The 21,384-nt window shown below is 35.9% G+C and overlaps 1 protein-coding gene across 1 annotated transcript in view; it reads left to right on the top strand.

Annotated features, from left to right (window-relative positions):
• HTR2C (5-hydroxytryptamine receptor 2C) overlaps positions 1-21,384 on the top strand; it is a 263,732-nt gene that overhangs the window by 110,362 nt on the left and 131,986 nt on the right. The window contains exons 3-4 of the mRNA XM_007533263.3: positions 1,161-1,273; positions 5,052-5,365. Coding sequence (XP_007533325.1) covers positions 1,239-1,273; positions 5,052-5,365 — 349 coding nt within the window. The 5' untranslated portion in view covers positions 1,161-1,238. The remainder of the gene's footprint in view (positions 1-1,160; positions 1,274-5,051; positions 5,366-21,384) is intronic.

The raw sequence follows: 21,384 nt of genomic DNA, 5'->3' as shown, positions 1-21,384 counted from the left end.
TTTATTTATTTGTTGGATAGGACAGAGAGAAATTAAAAAGGAAGGGGGTAGGTAGAAAGGAAGAAAGAGAAACACCTGCAGCATGGCTCATGAAGCTTCCTCCCTACAGGTGCAAGTCAATGCTTTGAACTCGGATCCTTAAGCACTGAAGCCCTTACACTCAAAGATGTGTATCCGCCATTCTAATTGAGGCTGGCTGTGCTAATCACACACTATAATTCATACAATATGTTCAATGCCAACTTTGTAAAGTTGCTATTTCCATGAAGAAAACAGCCATTTCTCAGCAAAATTCTAGTCTAGTCTTGGCCAGAATTATGCTTCGCTTTGTATAGGTAGTTTGTAATACAACTAGTAACTCCTTGAAAAACAGCTTACAGAAATCAAAAGTATCTACTCTGAAATTCTTTAGATGTTTGAGCTTTTTCATGTTTCCTTACTTGTAGCTTAAAAGATCCATTCTCACATCTTATTTGTGTTTTAAATTACTACAACATATTATCTGTTGCTTACCAGCTAGGCACTGAATAGAATAGTTATTTTTTTTAATACACAAAATTTGATCAACTCATTTATTAAGGTATAAACCTGTTCCTGCTCTGAAGAATATTATTGGTTAATGAAAAAATAAAAATAAAGCTATGTCTGCAAATTCAGATTGCTTAATTTTGAAATTTTGAAATACATTATTAAATATGGTATATGAGTATATTTTTATGAAAATTGTTGCAGTTTGTTCTATTTTCCATGTTTCTAGGAGACAGGAAATTTTTACTTACACATGAAATTTTGCCATTTGATCACAAAATTTTCTTCAGTGGTTTTCAAATTAAGAAGCATATACTCCTAATTCTTTTTATCAACATTGATTTAAACCTCTGTGTACTCTGACAAGAAGAAATTTAGTTGGAACCCATAAATATAAAGTATATACAAGACATTTTAGGGAAAAAAGAGTCATGATAATTGCATATTGGTAAATAAGTGAAACGTCTTTTCACCTTGTCATTGTATTGCTTATATGATGTAATCTGCTTAACCTTTTCCTTAATTTTGCACTATCATATAATAAGTATAGTTACACTCATTTTATTGACTGTTGTGCAACTTGTATATAGATTTTTAACTAATTTTATCTTTCTATTTTTTCCTCTCCCCAGGAAAGAAGGCATTATGAATCCAGTCTTCTAACTTCCTCTTATCAATTTAAACTTTGGTTGCTTAATGCTAACGCAATCATGGTGAACCTGATGCAACCAGTTCAATCACTCTTGTAAGGATGTTATTACTTATTATTTCTTAAAGATTGTGTTTTTGTGGTAGTTTGCCCCCAAATGGTTTACTTTTTAATTTTTTTAAGTATTTATTTATTCCCTTTTGTTGCCCTTGTTGTTTTATTGTTGTAGTTATTTATTATTGTTGTTGTTACTGATGTCGTTGCTGTTGGATAGGACAGAGAGAAATGGAGACAGGAGGGGAAGATAAAGAGGGGAAGAGAAAGACACCTGAAGACCTGCTTCACACTTGTGAAGCGACTCCTCTGCAGGTGGGGAGTCAGGGGGTCTAACCGGGATCCTTACACCGGTCCTTGTGCTTTGTGCCACCTGCGCTTAACCCGCTGCACTACCACCCGATTCCTCAAAAATGTTTTATTTTTAAAGTAAGTCAATTTGTTTATGTTTATTGAATCTAGACAGCCAGAAATTGAGGTAATAGGGAGATAGAGAGAGAGGGACAGAGAGACACTTGCAGCATTGCTTCACCACTTGCAAAGTTTTCCCCCTGCAGACTGGGGCTCAAACCAGGGTCTTTGTGCACTGTAGCATGTGCGCTCCACTAGGTGCACCACCACCCTGCCCCTGCCCAAAAATATTTTTGAAAGACTTTTATAACTTTTTTCTCTCAATCTGCTCATATGACTGATACTCAAACAGATTTAATATTACAGGTTTTGATATTCAAAAAACAAGAAATGAGAATAGCATTTTTGAACTTCAATTAAATACAGATGCTGATATACTCAAACAAGCAATAATGAAGTAATATTGTCAATGCAAAAATAAGTGTGATGCTTATGGCTTCCTTCTGCATAGTTAAATGTAGAAAAGAAAATGGTTCTTTTCTTTTGCCTTCCTACTTGTAAGAACAGCCAACAAGATTAAGTGACATTATAAGCTTCAAGCTTTCTGAAGAATAATTGATATTACAAAGGAATGGGTCAAAGTTAGAGAACAAGGTTTGAGCAAGGTTTTGCATTGTTCAAGGAAAATTGAGATTTGTATGCCCATATTTATGAGACCGCTGTGTGCTTAGTAACAGTTAAAGGAAACTTCAAGAGTGAGAACTAATTTATATTCTCAGTGTAGTCTAGAAGGCAGAGATTGACACCTTGGTACTGGGTATTTTGTGGCAACACATGATTTGAAGTGAAGTGAAATGGTTTATCTAAAACACAGTCTTATAAACCAACATTATCTCAATAGAAAAAAATATACATAGTGTTACTATATATATATATAGTAACACTATATATATATATAACACTATATATATAGTGTATACTATATATTTCACTGGACATGTAAATATGAATAATAATATTTATTTATTATACAACCAATTCTTGATTATAACACTGTAGAATATATAGTTAAAACACTAAATGCTTGGTGCTTGGTGGTGACACACCTGGTTGACTGCACATAGTTCAAGCCAGGTTCAAGCCCCCAGTTCCCACCTGCAGGAAGGAAGCTTTATAGGTGCTGATATAGTGCTGCAGGTGTCTCTCCCCCTCTCTACCTCCCCATTTCCTCTCAGTTTCTGCTTGTCTATATTGAATAAGAAATAATAATAATAAATTTAAAACAAAATATAATGCTTTGCCTATAATAGTACTCAATAAGAAGTTACTAGATTTAGTTGAATTAAATCCAGAACACTGAGATAAATACCTGCCCAGAATTTTTCCCAGTATCACTCCTTTATTTCATAATTTATAATACATATATTTAGATCATATAATCCTCAATAATTCAGTATTCGTCTCATGAGCATTTAAATAAAAATTTAAAAATATGATCAATTAGATAGACAAAATGTATTTCTCCACTCCAAAGTTTTAAATGATGCAAATTACAATATTCATAATGTTCAAATAATAATAGTTATAATAATGTTCTAATAGTAATAGTTCTTGTGTATTCTTTTAACTTTTATTTATTTACTTACTTATTCCCTTTTGTTGCTCTTGTTGTTTTATTGTTGTAGTTATTATTGTTGTTGTTACTGATGTCATTGTTGTTGGATAGGACAGAGAGAAATGGAGAGAGGAGGGGAGATGGGGAGAGAAAGATAGACACCTGCAGACATGCTTCACGGCTTGTGAATTATCTCCTCTGCAGATGGGGAGCTGGACACGCTAACCAGGATCTTTATGCTGGTGGTTGTGCTTATCACCATTTGTGCTTAACCCGCTGTGCTACCGCCCAACTCCTAGTTCTTGTGTATTCTTAATATGGGCAATCATATTGCACTCCTCTAACATTTTTAGACAAATACTAGAGAATTTAGGTGTGGTTCCACAAATGATGCTAGAAGATGCAATATAAGCATAAAATCTTGTGGGGCTAATTGAGATTATCATCTGTAAATTTAAAGTAGATAAGTATCAGAAGGACATTTTTATTAGCCAGCCCAAAATTACCACGGATTTGAAATTATTGTCAGGTTTCTCTTCTGCATAAATAGGTGTCTTCATAAAATAAAATCAGAACTTAGATTCTTGACAACTTTTGAAATACATTAGTTGGTGTGTAGCTATCATAAAATATATATTTTAAAATTATATTTATTTATTTATTCCCTTTTGTTGCCCTTTTTATTGTTGTTATTGATGTCATTGTTGTTGGATAGGACAAAAAAAAATGGAGAGAGGAGGAGAAGACAGAGAGAGGGAGAGAAAGATAGACACCTATAGACCTGCTTCACCACTTGTGAAGGAACTCCCCTGCAGGTGGGGAGCCAGGGGCTCAAACTGGGATCCACCATGGGTTAAGCGCACATGGCACAAAGTGTGTTCCATATAACAAGAATCTTGCTTCAGCTATTTGCATGGGGGAAAATATTAGTGCATGCTATACTGTTGAAGGAAATTTTCTCATCTATATATAATACCAGGGATAAATAGCAACTATATATATGTATTGCTTAAGTGTACTAAATACATATTGCTGCGTATGGAACATACATGGAACTGTAGTGCAACACAAAATCATTCTAGAACTGAGACAGATATATATATAGATATATATGTATCTATATCTATCTATATATATATATATATATATATATATATAAACAGTGACAAAATTCACTGTGTCTTTTCCAAAATCTTGTCTGAAATTGTTCTATTGGCAATTTATTTATTTTACCTTTGAAGTAAAAGGCAGCTTCAAATTTTCTTGCTAGGGTACTATATACTTTGAAAAGTCTGCCATTCTATTGTCTGTTATCTTGGAAGATATCTGGAATGAACTGATATTTTTCAGCTATAAAAGTAGGCCATTATAGTAAATCAAACATTGCTATAGTTTCAGATTGCTTACAAAAAGCAAAAGTAAAACTTTTACTTACAAAAAGTAAAAATTTAGAACACAGGTTAGAACACAGTGGGATCTGAGTATGAACCATGTGTCTGTCATTTATTGCTTGTGTTTCCTTGAAAAAGTTACTTACTTCTTGAAGCTTCAATCTCGTCATTTATATTAAATATAAATCAGTATAGACCTCGTTAAGTTGTGTAAGATAAAATGAGATTACACTGACACACATATATTTTAGTAAACTAAGTATAGTACCTGACACATAATATATCCTCAATAAAAGTATTCTTTGGATAGAAAGAAGACATACTGAGGTTTAAGAAAGAGGGGAGAAATGATGATGATGATGATGATGATGATGATAACAATGTTGAGATCACCTGATTTATATAAACCATTTATTAATTATAGGCAATATGATTTATAGCTGTTTTCTTTCTTATGTTTCAGTGTGCATCTAATTGGCCTATTGGTTTGGCAATGTGAGATCGCTGTGAACCCAGTTGCATCTATAGTAACTGACATATTCAACACCTCTGATGATGGACGCTTCAGATTCCCAGACGGGGTACAAAATTGGCCAGCACTTTCAATTGTCATTATAATAATCTTGACAATATGTGGCAACATTCTTGTTATCATGGCAGTGTCCTTTGAAAAGAAACTGCACAATGCCACCAATTACTTTTTAATGTCCCTAGCCATCGCTGATATGTTGGTGGGACTACTTGTCATGCCGATATCTCTGATAGTTATTCTTTATGGTAAGTACAATTTTATTAGTTTTTTTTTTCTATCTCAGATTATATCAAATTCATACCAGGTGTCACTGTAAACATTCATAGTGTTACTTATTTTGTTCTTTTTATTTGGAAAGTGGAAAGAAACAAATTGTGTGGCAGGATGAATTGAATGTATATATAATTTATTTAAGTTAGTAGCATAGTCTTCAGAAAGTGAAATTGACATTTTTATACTATATTGAAATCATCAGTGGTACTGTTATTCAGCATCACTTTTATACAAGAATTCCTTAAAATACACAGAATGAAAATATCACTAGAAGTACAAATCTCTTACATAAAAAAAGGCAAAAGGGCACATCTTTAATAAATGCAGTTTTTATTACCAATGGGGGACTCATGCCTGCATGATTTCACTGAACCTGACAGCTTTTTTTTTACTCTTTTCAATCTCAGATAGAAAGAGACAGAAAAGGTGAGAGAGATAGATGATAGACAGACAGACAGACTGATGATAGAAAAGGGAAACACCATTCCATTGCTAGTGCTGTGCATGGTGTTCCTATGTGGTGTTGGGGACTTGAATCTGGATCCTCATGCATTGTAATATGTGCACTCTGCTGGGAAAACCATTTCCTAGTCCCTAATGAACGTATGTTAACTAGTATTTTCAAATGTTGGTAAACTGAGTGCTTAGCACATAATAAGCGCTAAATAACAACTACTTCTCAGTAAATCTATAAATTATGCTTTTATAAATTATGGGATACAAATGAAATAATAATAAATGGTGTAAGATCACATTTTTGCAAGTATTTAGGTACCAAACTTTCTGATATAATGACTTTATAAATATTGAAAATGTTTCCTTTTATTTTCTTCCATATTCATTTTGACCTAAAGTTTGTTCCTAGTTTAATGTATACAAGAACAACCAAAATCATGTATAAAAAAGCTATAGTATTTCCTTTTTTTTAGAAAGTTAGAAAACCTATTTTGAGTTTCATTGCTGATATGCTTTATCTCACAAAGGGGTCAAATAGATTGCATACTCCTTATAGTGTATAAAGTAATTAAACGGAAGAAAATTACTATGAAATCATACCTAGCTCTTCAATTCTAAAAAATCACTGTAGGTAGAAAATAATCTTTCATAAATTTTAAAAGTTAATAATTTTGTTTTAAATTTGTGATGGTAATAGTTTATCTTCTTTGAAATTTTGTAGTGTTCTCAGAAAATATATTTATCTTGTCTTTATCAAGTTTCAATCATGCATTGTCCTCAAGGCACAAGTATTTTACCTACTTACCAGCATTTTATATATCTAGAGTTACATAAATAAGGAAAGGTTACTAAAATGAATGCTTTTTAGAAGGCGTACTTTTTCTTATGATGCCTGTCTTATTCTGTCACTTTCCGCTTTAGATAAGATTAAGCTAGCAGCTAGAGTAGTGAATTAGTTATTGAACTCAGAACTTGTATATATTTAGCTACAGTTTTGATACCAAGCCTTAGTATAACAGAGTGATGCTCTGGTTCTCTCTCACAGATAGACAGACAGACAGACAGACAGATAGATATTTTTTAAGTATGGGAATGGGGAAATATTTAATATAAAGTACAAAATGTGCATGTTTGAGCTCCTAGATGCTCCAAGTTCAATCCCAGCTCTACCATAAATGGGAGTTAAAAAGTATTCTGGCCTCTTTCTTGCTCTCTCTTTCTCTCTCTATGTCATAAAACAAATATATAAATCTATAAAAATTAGAACATATGGGGAGCATGTCAGCCTAAATCCTAATCTCTTAGTATATCCACCCCTCTAATTGCACAAAACAATAAAAGAAAGCAAGAGTAAATAAGAGTACATACTCATACTTGGAGAACATTCAAACTATATTTAAGTAGAAAATGGGATTTTAAACAGGATTTTACAATTACGGTTAATCATACTTTTGCTATATGCGGTTGTGTAAAAGAAAGGAATACCAGAAAAAAAACAGCATGACACATCATTTTATGTATAAAAAAGGGGGGCTGGGTGGTGGCATACATGGTTAAGCGCATACATTACAGTGCACAAGGACTCAGTTTCAAACCCCCAGTCCCCACCTGCAAGGGGAAAGCTTCACGAGTGGTGAAGCAGGGCTGCAGGTGTCTATCACCCTCCCTCTCTATCACCCCTTTCTGGCAGTCTCTATCCAATAAATAAAGATAACATTTTTTTAATTATAAAAAAACCAGTGTGACAGAGAGAAGGAAATCTAAGAGAAAGATTAAAACTGATCTACCATCATGACAAAAAAGGAAGTCTACTGCATGTATGAAAATTCTGAAAATTTTTCTATAAAACCCAGTCTTAAGGGAAGTTAAACTTAGAAGTTTACACAAGATTCAAGAAATCAGTCAGTCTTGGAGAAGGAATTATTTAAAAACAGAGGGATAATAAAGAGAGAGGTGACTTTAAAAAAGGTACATAATGGGGGCCAGGCAATTGGGTATCTGGTTGGGCACACACATTATTATCCTTAAGAACCCAGATGCAAGCCCCTAGTCCCACCTGCAGGAGGGAAACTTCATGAGCAGTAAAGTAGTACTGCAGGTGTCTCTCTCCTTTTTCTCCTTCTTTGCCTCCTTCTCCCCTCTCAATTTCTCTATTCTATCAACTAAAAAGGTAAAAAGAAGAAGAGAAGGAGAAGAAGAAAAAAAGAAGGAGAAGGAGAAGAAGAGTAACGAGAAGGAGAAAAAGAAAAAGAAGGAGGAGGAGGAGGAGAAGAAGAAGGAGAAGGAGAAGGAGGAGGAGAAGAAGAAGAAGAAGAAGAAGAAGAAGAAGAAGAAGAAGAAGAAGAAGAAGAAGAAGAAGAAGAAGAAGAAAAAGAAGAAGGAGGAGGAGGAGAAGGAGAAGGAGAAGGAGAAGGAAAAAAGAAAGAAACAGAAGCAAGAGGGGAAAATATATTACCTTAAATACACATATACAAAAAAAATGTTAACATATAGGGATTCATCCTCCCTCTTCACTTCTTCCTCCCCACAGTACTCAAAATCCTCCAAGAAAGAAATGGTATTACATTGTAAGGAGAGAAGAGAGTGTTCTTAAAACTTGGAACTTTTGCAACTATCCAGAAATTCCAACTATGTTCATATGAACCCAAAGATACAAGTAATATCCATCTATACTAAATCATCATTAAAAGGAATGCAGAACATGTTAAATAAGAATCAATTCATCTAAAGAGATTTTGCCTTATACCACTTAACATGATTCCTTCAAGTTCATCCAAGGTGAAAGTAAGAAAATACTCAACTAATTATGAAAGTGTATCAGAAAATACAGAAACTACCTTAAGGGGACTCCCCTCCAACAAATAAAAGAATATTTTAGCACTAAAATTAATGAAGAATTCTCTGGTGCCAACAAAACAAAATAAGCCCACTAAAGACTATTTCTTTTTCTATGTTCATGTAATAACTCTGAAAAAATTCAAAAAGCAATTACTCAAGGACTAAAAAAAAAAAAAAACTAACGAACGAAAGTAGGCAGATTAGAAAGTAAGCAAAAACTTAGAAAAACAATTTATGTTAGATGTTCACACTTACCCTTCCCCCTCTTTCTTCCAGTACTTCCCAGTTGTTTAGCTGCAATGCAGGAGTGTCTAAAACTGTTGCAGAAACAGTGTCTTTCTAACTACATAGCTGACAAAAAGGGTCTATGTAGTGTTCTGTATGAAATAACTTTTCCTACTATTTACTGATATATTGTTTCCTGGTTTTATCCAGTGGGATATTTCTGGTAATAAATGGAAACAAGAATTTTTCTTAATGGAGAAAAAAAATTTTTTTTTTAGAGAAGAAACAAAGGTAAGCAAAATAGGTTTCATGGTTAGTACACCAGGTCTGCCTTGTGTGCAACCCAGATTTGAGTTGGCCTCCCACTGCATTGAAAGAAACTTGCATGCTGTGATGTGCCAGGCTACCGTGAGAGTGCTTCTTCCCGGGTAGAGTGCTTCTTCCCGGGTAGAGTGCTTCTTCTTACTCAGTGACGTGGGAGAGGAACCAGGAACACAATGCCTTTATTGATCAGAGACAATGCCTTTATATATATTTTTAACCAGAAGTGGCAAGTAGGAAAAGGAAATGGCTAGGAGAAGGGGTGGAGGGGTGGAGAAAAGAGTGTGAAGGTAGAAAGATTCCATAGCAGTGTGAAGGTAGAAAGATTCCATAGCAGCTGTTGTGAAGGTTCTAACCAGTGGGATTAACCAATACCCTGCATGCAGGGCAGGTCTCAGGCAAAACAATGATTATGTAAATAGACCATACTATCAGCAATGCAGCATGGAGCAGGGGGGGCTGCCCAACAGTGATGTCTTTCCCTTTGTCTCTCCTTCTCTTGTTCTGTTCCTGTCTTTCTATCTGAAAAATTCAGCTTGGAGTGTTGAAGTCAGAGTGATAAAAAAAATTTTAAAAAAAGAAGAAAAGAAAAAAATAAAAGTAAACAAAGCCAAAAAGAGTATGATTATTTATTTATTTATTTATTTATACCAGAGTACTGTTCAGCTCTGGCTTACAGTGGTGTGGGGGACTGAACCTGGGACTTTGGAACCTCAGGCATGAGGATCTCTTTACATGACCATTATGCTATCTACTTCCAATTCTGATAAATAATTTTGACAATGTTTCAGTGGTATTTCAAGGGAAACAGAACAGTCTTCTCAACATATGTTGCTAGAAATAATGGACACCTGAATACAGAAAATGAACTTCAATATTTCACACGCAGAACACTATTGACTAGCCATATAATATAGAATTAAATGTAAAGTGCAAAACTGTAAAACTTCCAGAAGAAAACAGCAGAGAATATATATGAATTATGATGTCTCTGTGATATTGGGTTAGAGCAAGAGTTCTTACTTCAACATCAAAAGCCATGACCCAGAATAGAATGAATAAGTTCAACTACATAAAAATTATAAATGTTTACTCTTCAAATGGCAGTGCTGAATTAATGGAAAAGAAGGGCATAGAGACAACACAGCCATCAATAACATATTTAGAACAGGAATTGTATACAGAATTTAAAAAATTCAGGAACCAGGTGGTGGCACACCTGGTTGAGCATACATGTTACTGTGCTCAAGGACCCGGGTTCAAGCGCCCGGTCCCACCTGCAAGGGGAAAGCTTTTCAAGTAGTGAATCAAGGCTGCAGGTATCTCTCTCTGTCTCTCTTCCTATCACCCCTTCCCTCTCAATTTCTGGCTGTCTCTATCAAATAAATAAAGATAAAAAACTTAAACTTTAAAAAAAAGAAATTTCAAAATATAAGAGAAAAATGAGCAACTAATAGAAAACTGCAAGTTTTCTGAACAAGTGTTTTACTAAGGAGATTACTTTAAAAAAGAGAGATTATATAAATGTTGAAAGGAAAAGTCACAACCTTCATTAACAAATAAAATAATAACAAATATTTCTTTTAGGAAAAATTATAAATTATTACTAATCTTAAATCTATTTTCATAATAAATAGATAGTCAAAAATTGAGAAGGTAATAAATAGAGATAATAAATAGAGATAGTCAGAAATTGAGAAGAGAGGGGAGATAGAAAGAGGGAAAGAGACAGAGCGACACCTGCAGCTCTGCTTCATCACTCCTGAAGCTTTCCCCCTGAAAGTGAGGACCAGGGGCTTGAATTCATGTCCTTTTGCACTCTAAGGTGTGCACTTAATCAAGCGTGCCACAGCCTGGCCCCTAATCAAGTTCTTTAATGCAAATTTGTATACATTATAAAAGTTTGCCTTTATCAGTTAACATAATTGGAACTAATAAAATACAAAGAGAAGTTACATTTATTCTGTTCATGTGAATTTATCTTTTGTTATTTTTTATTTTTACATATCTGAAACTTTTTTTAGTTCTTTTTTATTTTCAGGATAAACGATTTACAGTAAGTACAGTTATTGGTATGTGTGTAAGATTTCTCAGTTTTCTGCAAAACACACTGCCAGTCTACGTCCTCCTTCACCAGCCTGCACTCATAGAACTATAGTTTGCAGATTAAAATTGGAATCTGGTATTTTCTCATAAAGATAACATAAAATAACAAAATAAATTTGAGTCTCAGTCCAACACCAAAGTGCCACCTCTTCACAGAACATTGGGACCCATACTTTTTTTTTTTGCCTCCAGGGTTATTGCCTGGAGTCAGTGCCTGCACTATGAATCCACTCCTGAGGCTATTTTTTCCCTTTTGTTGCCCTTGTTGTTTATCATTGGTGTTGTTATTATTGTTGTTATTATTGTCGTTGTTGTTGGACAGGACAGAGAGAAATGGAGAGAGGAGGGGAAGACAGAGAGGGGGAGAGAAAGATAGATACCTGGGGGGTCGGGCGGCAGCGGGTTAAGCGCACATGATGGCAAAGAGCAATGGCAGGCGTGAGGATCCAGGTTCTAGCCCCTGTCTCCTCACTTGGAGGGGGTAGCTTCACAAGCTTCACAAGCTTCAAATCAGGTTTGAAGGTGTCTTTCTCTCCCCCTCTCTGTATCCCCTCTTCTATCGATTTCTCTCTGTCCTATACAACAATATCAAAGGCAACAATAACAACAAGGGCAATAGAAATGGGAAAAAAGGAAGGGAGGGAGGGAGGGAGGGAGGGAGGAAGGAAGGAAGGAAGGAAGGAAGGAAGGAAGGAAGGAAGGAAGGAAGGAAGGAAGGAAGGAAGAAAGAAAGGAAGAAAGGAAGAAAGAAAGAAAGAGAGAGAGAGAAGGAAAGACAGACATCTGCAGACCTGCTTCACTGCTTGTGAAGCTACCCTCCCCCCCAACAGGTGGGGAGCCCGTGACTCGAAGTGGGCTTCAGCTGGGTTCCTTGTGCCGGTCCTTGCGCTTTGCACCATGTACGCTTAACCCGCTGAGCTATTACGCCGCCACCCCCCCTTTTTTTTTTTTAACAAAGCTTATCTCTAATTTAGGGTGGTGTGGGTGACAGAACCTGGGACCTCAGAGCCCCAGGCTTGAGAATCTTTTTGTATAATCATTATGCTATGTCCCCAACCTCTACTTGTTCTTTGCTCCCTGACTGCTTCCCCCTTTAATAATCACAGATCTGAAGGAATAGAATAAGGTTTTATTTATTTTACACCCAATTATACTTGTTCTTTATTTCTCAAATTTCAAATATGCGTGAGATCATACAGTATTTGTCTTTTTTTAATGAGTTTTTTAAAACATTATTTATTTATTTATTTTCCTTTTGTTGCCCCTGTTTTTTATTGTTGTTGTAGTTATTATTGTTGTTGTTATTGATGTCATCTTTGTTAGATAGGACAGAGAGAAATGGAGAGAGGAGGGGAAGACAAAGAGGGAGAAAGAAATACAGACACCTGCAGATCTGCTTCGCTGCCTGTGAAGAGACTCTCCTGCAGGTGGGGAGCCAGGGACTAGAACTGTTGGTATGCATGAGACCCCTTCTGTTTCATTTGGTTTAAATCCCCCCTGCTTAACACTATTCTATTTACATAACCATTCTATTTATATAACCGCTGTTAACAAGCACCTCCCTCCAGGGCATTGGTTCAATCCCCACTGTTTCATGATATGTTTTTGCTCCATCCCCCCTCCTTGTCACACCCTGATCCTCTCCTTGTCACACTCTGATTGTCACCAGTCACTTTTCTCTCCACCCTCTCTATGTCACACCCTGTTTCCACCCTACTTGGCAAGTATATATAAAGACAGCATTGTGAGTTTTAGAGTACTTTACCTTGAGTTTAGCTTAGCTCATCTTAGATTGTGCTGCGTCCTGCATGAATAAAGAGATACTGCCTACAGCTCAACTATGAGTCCCTGGTCGTCTGTTACCTGCCCGTGAAGCCAGCCCGGCGAAAACAACCTAACCCGTCGAAAACAACATAGAACCAGATCTTAGGCTGGTCCTTGTGCTTCCTGCCACCTGTGCTTAACCGGCTGCACTACCACCCAACTCCCAGTATTTGTCTTTCTATTTCTGCTTTGTTTCATAACCCCCTCCAGTTTTGTCTGTGTTGTAGGAAGATCTCATCTTTTCCTACAGCTGAACATATCCCATAATACCACAACTACCTTATCTACTTATTCATTGTTTCCGTAGCTTGCCTTTGTGAATAGTGCTGCAATGAACACAGATGTGTATATTTCTTTTCTAGTCAGTGGGTGTGTGTGTTTTTTTTTTCTACTCAACTGCTGAACTCTATGATATATTTGTGTACAAAGATCTAGAGTTAGAACCTGGGACCTCTGGTGCCTTAGGAGTGAAATTCTGGAGCTAGTTCTCTATTTTATTAATAAATTTATTTAACCTAGGATCTAATGTTAGATCTATTTTTTGGTTCTTTTTTTTAATCCTTTGATAAATCTTCATACTATTTTCAATAAAGAGTAGCACAGTCTATGTTTTCACCAACAGTGTATAAGGCTCTCCTTTTCCACATATCCTCAATAGCATTTGTTGTTTCTGATTATTTTAATGTAGGCAATCCTCACAAGTTCAAGATGGTATCTCAGTGTTGTCCTGAATTGCATTTCACTAGTAAGTGCTGACAAACATTTTTTCACATGTCTGTTGGCTATCTGTATAGTCTCTTCAGATGTCTGTTCACCTCTCCCCATTTTTGATGGGGTTGTATATTCTTTTATTGTTGGGTTTTGTAAGTTTGTTTATCTTTGGCATTATCCCTTCGTAAGATGCATGTCATGTGAATATTTTCTCCCATTTGGTAGAATTTCTTTCTTTTTTGATATAAGTTTCCTTTGCTGTGCTCAAGCTTTTTAGTTGTAGGCATAGACTATTTATTTATTTTCACTTTTGTTTCCTTTGCTAGTAGAGCTGAATCTCTGAATAGATCTCTGAAACTGTTCTCTAAGATTTTTTATCTCTTGATTCTCTTTCCAATTGTATTTTTTAAATAGTGATTTAATATTGATTTACAAGATTACATGTCAACACTGGTATAATTCTTCACTGTTCCTACCACCAGAGTTCTGAATCCCCACTCCCTCCATTGTAAAACACCTCAGCTCTCCCAAGATTGGAGACATGGGTTAACTATCATCTCTATAAAAATCTGTCTATATTTGTACATAATTGCCCCCTTTTTCATCCAGGTCCAGTCCTCTTTTACGCTCCAACACACTCATGACTCTATTACTACATCCAAATGTTCCTCCCTTATTCCTCCTCTATCTGCGGGTTCTGATGGATCGGAGTTCAGAGCCCTCTTATCTTCCTTCTCAAAGCCCTCTTATCTTCCTTCCTTTCTTTCACTGGAAGTATGGATCAAAATTGTTTTGGGGGTGCAGAATGTAGGAGTTCTGCCTTCTGTAATTACTTTTCCACTGGATTTGGGCTGTGGCATTTCGATCCATACCCCCCAGCCTGTTTCTATCTTTCCATAGTAGGGAAGAGCTGTAAAGAGGCGAGGTTCCAGAACACATTGATGAGGTTGTCTGCCCCCAAAGATATTAGATTGGAATCGTGGTAGCGTCAGCAACTTGGTGTCTGAGGCTGCAGGTGTTTCAGCCCTCAAATTTATAATACAAGTCAGCGTGCATTAATAACTTTGATAAAGTCCAGTCTCTATGTTCAGTTTCTACTGATGCAATAACTTTAAATTTTTACGTGCTTAATCCAGAAAAATCTTGCAAGGACACAATTTGAGCCCCCCCCCCCAACTCCTCACCTACAGGAAGGATGATTCACAAGTGGCAAATTAGATCAGCTCTTACCCAATCTCCTATTAATTTCTCACTGTCCTATCGAAAAAGAAAAAGAAAAAGGAAAAAATTGCGACCAGGATTAGTGGAATTGTAGTGCTGGCACTGAGTCCCAGAAATAACCCTGGAGGCAGTAGAAAGAGAGAGATATGAAATAAATTAGAATTTTTCAGATTCATTATCTTAGATAATACATGTCTCTTTTAGTACATCTGAGCCATGGAATAAAAAATATTAAAATTTATTTGAATATTCACGATGTAGATCTTGAAAGACTTAATATTTATCATGCAGTAACCACAGTTTTACTTAGAAGGCCATTATTTACTTCTTTATTAGTCTATGTCCAGATTCGAAGTCTCCTATCATTTTACCGTTACCTTTGGAATCCCTCAAAAGAAACATTCTCTGGTCCACTGCATCAGAATTTTAATGCTCATGGTACAAAATTGATTTGTTAATACAATATTTCTAACAACACTACAAACACACAGTAGTTGACAATATGGTTTAAGCTCTATTTCTGCACACAAACTGACAAAATGTCTGAGGGGAATTAGTTGTTTTTAAATAGATAACACTAATGTCACAAACACATCCTATTTCTCACTGAACAGAGTCAAATACTTCTATCTCCATCCTCTCTTACCCTTGAATTGCTAGACTCTTTCACAGTGACTAGAAATGTATAGAACAATAATAAATAAATTGTGACATTTATGTAATAATAATAATAATTGCTGCCCACTTCCTTTAACACACAAGATTTTCTTTTCCTTTTTTTTAATTTAAGTCATTTATTTATTTATTCACTTTTGTTGCCCTTGTTTTATTGTTGTAGTTATTATTGATGTTGTTGTTATTGGATAGGACAGAGAGAAATGGAGAGAGGCGGGGAAGACAGAAAGGGGGAGAACAAGATTGACACCTGCAGACCTGCTTCACCATGTGTGAAGTGACTTCCCTGCAGGTGGGGAGCCATGGACTCAAACCGCGATCCTTAAGCTTTGCGCCATGTGCGTTTAACACGTTGCGTTACTGCCCAACTCCCACAAACAAGATTTTTTTTTCACAACATGGTCATTTCTTTCTATCTTTCTTAATTTTTTTTTTTTTTTTGCCTCCAGGGTTATTGCTGGGGCTCTGTGTTGGCTACGAAGCCACTGTTCCTGACGCCAAGTTATTCCATTTTATTGGATATGGCAGAGAGAAATTGAGAGAGGTGAGGGAGAGAGAAAGATTGGCACCTGCTTCACCACTTGTGGGTTGACCCCCCCCCCAGCCCCGTGCAGTTAGGGAGCTGGGGGCTCAAACCCAGATACTTGCACAGGCCCTTGTGCTTAGAACTATGTGCACTTAACCCGGTGCTCCACTTTCAGGGTCCCCAACATTGTAGTTTACATTTTCAACTACAATTATTCATACTCTAGGTTGTGGATTTGTACCATTTCCAAATTTGATGAAACCTATTCCCTACTTTGTAGTATTTTTAGTTCAAATTAAATTCTATCTTGTTCTATATTTCTAGGACTAAATTAGTTGTATGCCAAGCTTTTCAGATCAGATGTCTTGTTTGATACCATTTTCTCCCCTTGAAAATTTAACATATTCTCTATTTCATTTTTTCAGAAACTTCCTTTCTACAAGTTTCCATACGCTACTACTGTGAATATATCTGCATCAACGTGCCCAGAGTAGAGGCTCAGTTGTCTGATTTGTTATATCTCATATATTTCTTATTTTGTTAATTTTTTTCTATAAATACATTTTAATGTTTAAACTAAATATAGTCCCTATTTATTAAAAATTTAAACATATGTATACATATTAAGATTATATGTTTAAAATTTAGTTGCTTTAACGTATAGTGAATATTCTTTAGAATATTACATAAAGAAAACTTGATTTGAAATCCACTTTCCCTTGATTTTATTTTCTAAATTGTCAAATACCTAAGCAATATTTAACTTTACATAAAGGCCCTCATACTAATGGTGCCTATTTGATCAATCTGAAACCCTTGGTTTGTTTCTGAACTTTCAATTCTTTGTACAAACTAATTGTTGTATAAAATGGAGCTATGTTGTCTTGTGCCTTGTTTCTTCAATTGTCTGATCCATCTCTCTCATACTTTATAGAATAACAACTTCTCAGTACATATTATTGAGTCTTGGAAATCACAGGAGCCAGGTGGTGACACACCTGGTTCAGCACTCATGTGGTACACAGGACCCAGGTTCAAACCCCTAGTCCCCACCTGCAAGAGGAAAGCTTCAGGAGGGGTGAAGCAGTGCTGCAGGTGTCTGTCTCTCTCCCTATTTCCCCCTCACTCTCAAGTTCTCTCTGTCTCTATCAAATAAATAAATAATAAAATTTTTAAAAAAAGGAATCACTACCTTAGCCCCCACACATAACTCTCCTTAACCCTTAATCCCAATACCATTTATTCAAATTCATAGGGATATGAACCATTCATTGACTAATTTATTAATTTTCAGCACTTACTATACATTAGATGTTAAGCATTGGGAATACAGCATGAAAAGAAAATAGACATACCATTATGGAATTTATTACATGAGATAAAGATAGAAGTTTAACAAATACATAAGTACAACTTAATTCAGAAATTTTTCCTCATTCACAAGACTTAGACTACTTTTTGAGTGGGAAGGAATCTTCCACAATGGAACTACACCAACCCAAATTCTCTTTCTGAGCCTATGGTTCCCATTCAGACAACATAGTATTCATTTGCAAGTTCTCAACAAAACTAGATAGCCAGGGGATTCTGAGGAAAAAGAAATTTACCACTTCATTACTGATATAATATCCACAGAATTAAGCATCTATATACAAAATAAAATTTTAGGTCGTTAAAGAAATGTCTTATCAGGGATTGGAAGGCGGTGCACTAAGTTAAGCACACATAGTAGGAAACACAGTTCCAGGCCCTGACTCCCCACCTGCAGGGGGGTCACTTCAGAAATAGTGAAGCAGGTCTATCTATCTTTCTCTCTCTATCTATCTTTCCTCCCCTCTCAATTTCTCACTGTCATATCTAAAAAAATAATAATAAAAGAAGAAGAAATGTATTATCAATTATGACTACAATGAGATACCACCACCTCACACCTGTAAGACTGTCTCACATCGGCAAAATGAGAGGTGGCATGTGTTGCCAAAGATGAAGAGAAAATGGAACCCTAATACACTGTTGATAAGCATACAAAGTAGAGAAGATGCTATATAAAACTATTCAGAGAGAACTTAAGCAAGTACAAATGGAAATACGTAATGATCCAGCAATACCACTCTTAGGGAGGCACATATCCAAGGAATATGATAGTACTAATTTCAAAGGATATATGCACCCCTGTGTTCATAGCTGAACTATTTACTATAGCAAAAATATGGAATCATCTTAAATGCACAATGGCATGATTAAATTAAGTAATGGAATATATTTTCAATGGAAGACTACTCTGCAATCATAAAAGATGCAGTTGTATTGTTTGGAACAAGGTTGAGTGACCTTGTAATTATTCTAAGTGAAATAAGTAAACAACTGAAGGAAAACTACCAAATGGTCTTGCTCTTATGGGGAATATAGATGACTATAGCACTTGAAAATAAGTAGTAAACAGTCTCTTGGATTTCATGAGAACTATAGTAGTTGTGATTGGGTAAAGAACTTCACTGAAGGGTGTTGTGACTTACGCACACGATATGTGAATGTGAAATTATACCCTTAAAATCTTTTTTTTAATTTTTTTTAATATTTATTTTATTTATTTATTCCCTTTTGTTGCCCTTGTTGTTTTATTGTTGTAGTTATTATTGTTGTTGTCGTTGTTGGATAGGACAGAGAGAAATGGAGAGAGGAGGGGAAGACAGAGAGGAGGAGAGAAAGATAGACACCTGCAGACCTGCTTCACCGCCTGTGAAGTGACTTCCCTGCAGGTGGGGTGCCGGGGTTCGAACCGGGATCCTTATGCTGGTCCTTGTGCTTTGCGCCACCTGCGTTTAGCCCGCTGCACTACAGCCCGACTCCCCACCCTTAAAATCTTATAGGCTTATAAAAACACTGTTAAATTGCTAATAAGAATACTCAAATTACTAACAAAATACTGAAAACCTTTTAAAAGAAAATGTATTATCTATTGTATTCACCTTTATTTTTATTTAGAGGAAATACAGTCATAAAATGAAAACTAAACAATTTATATATAACCATTTTAGTAGGCTAAAACAAGTAAACATTACTATAAATCTTATTTGTGTAACGATACCACCATATTCCTAGATAACTGATTTAATATGATTAGAACACCAATACTTAGTATTCACAAGCAGGTATCCCTTTATCTAGCATCTGCCAATAGGTAGATTGTGCTTTAACCTAATCAGTGAAAAGTTGTATCTATAACAGGTCTCACAGCTTGTGGGAAGAAAACAGAAAATCTTGATATTGATATTTAAATTCACTAACTTATTATAACATTGAATCATAAATTATTACCTATGTGATAACTATGTTACTTTAGTCTCTTATAAAATATATGTCTTAGGCGCTGGGCAATGGTGTACCTGGTTGAGCACATATGCTACAATGCACAAGGACCCAGGTTCAAGCCCCCTATCTCCACCTGCAAAAGGAAAGCTTCGCGAGTGGTGAAGTAGAGCTATAGGTGTCTCTCTGTCTCTCTCCCTATATCCCCCTTCCTCACAATCTCTGGCTGTCTCTATCCAATAACTAAATAAAGATAATTAAAAATGTTTAAAAAGAATATATATGCCTTCCATACAGGAATTTATAGAAGGTCCCAGAAGTAATCTCCCGCTTGATCAGGAATAAATCAATTTGCATCATGCACCGCTGCAGCTGTTCTGAGTTTTTATCAAGCATATATTTATGTATCCATCATTAGCAGCCACCATTCACTTTATCTTCTGGTCACCATCATCTCCCACTGGGCATCTATCATCTGCCACTGGGCATTCATCATTATTTGCTGGGCATCTGTTGAGTACCGCCATGTCTGTTGGGCATCCACAATCTCCCACCAGGCATTGCGGTCTCTGCTGATGCTCTGCCATTTCACCAGCAGTGCCTTCCATGAAAATGCTGCTTACCTGTCTTGATTGTTATCATCTGGTGCTGACAAACCTACAAGCCCTCAAGCTACCACATAGTGTTGCATTTGTTTCTATTTTTATTGTAACTAGTGTTCCTTGAAAATACTAGGACTATGGTTTTTCACAATTTTAATGCACATTTTAATCTAATCATAGAAAAGGTGTTACTTTCCCTTGCCCTGTTCATAAAAACCTCCCTGTAAAATATCTCTTCTCATTTCCTTTGAAAAGTGTAGGTGTTTCCCTAGGGATTTTATTGTCCATAGAGCTGAGCTGTCTACTGATGCCTTAGTTACTCAGCCACCCATACAAACACTTCCTTCTGAAAGACTAACACAGAATCTCATTTATGTCTTCATTCAAGGTTAATCCTTTTTTTTTTGGTCTGGATGGATGATCTGCCTCTATCTCTACATGGTGTGTTAAGAACTTCTATTATTATTGTGCAAATGATGCATCACTTCAGGTCAGCTAATATTTGATTTGTTTTGTATATTTGGGCACATTCATATGGTATATACTGATATCTCCTTTTTATTTAAAAATTTCAAAATACTTTATTGGAGAAATAATGGACAGTTAGTTTTTAACACATGGATACAATATCTTATCTCCCCATGACAGGTGTGTACATACCACTCTCACCACCATCTTACACCATCTCTACACGGTTGTGCTCTAGGTTCCCCACACTCTCTCTACTCTCTCAGCTGGACTCCTCTCCCAGAGTCATTTGCTTGACTGCACTATACCACACCCAGAAGAAGTTTCAACCTGTGTTTTCCTTTTCTTTCCTTGTTTCTTAACTTCTACCTACAAATGAGATCATCTAGTATTCATCCTTCTCCTTCTAACTTAGCTCAATTAACAAGATTCCTTCAAGTTGTATTCAATACCTGGGAGATTATTTCATCATTTCTATAGTGGAGTGGTATTCTAATATATTGAACTGTCTTAGCCATATAACTGTCAATGAGCATCTGTGTTGTTTCCAACACAGTATAGGCTATTATAAATTGTGCTGCTTTAAACATAGGTGTGGATAGATCTCTTTGGGTAGGTGCTTTTGTGTTATTTGGGTAAATTCCTTGAAAGGAATTGTCAGATCATAGAGCAAGTTTATTTTTAGTGGTCTGAGGAGTCTTCAGACTGT

Source organism: Erinaceus europaeus, chromosome X (genome assembly GCF_950295315.1).
Source record: "Erinaceus europaeus chromosome X, mEriEur2.1, whole genome shotgun sequence".
NCBI lineage: Eukaryota > Metazoa > Chordata > Mammalia > Eulipotyphla > Erinaceidae > Erinaceus > Erinaceus europaeus.
This window is presented reverse-complemented; position numbering and strand designations above follow the sequence as displayed.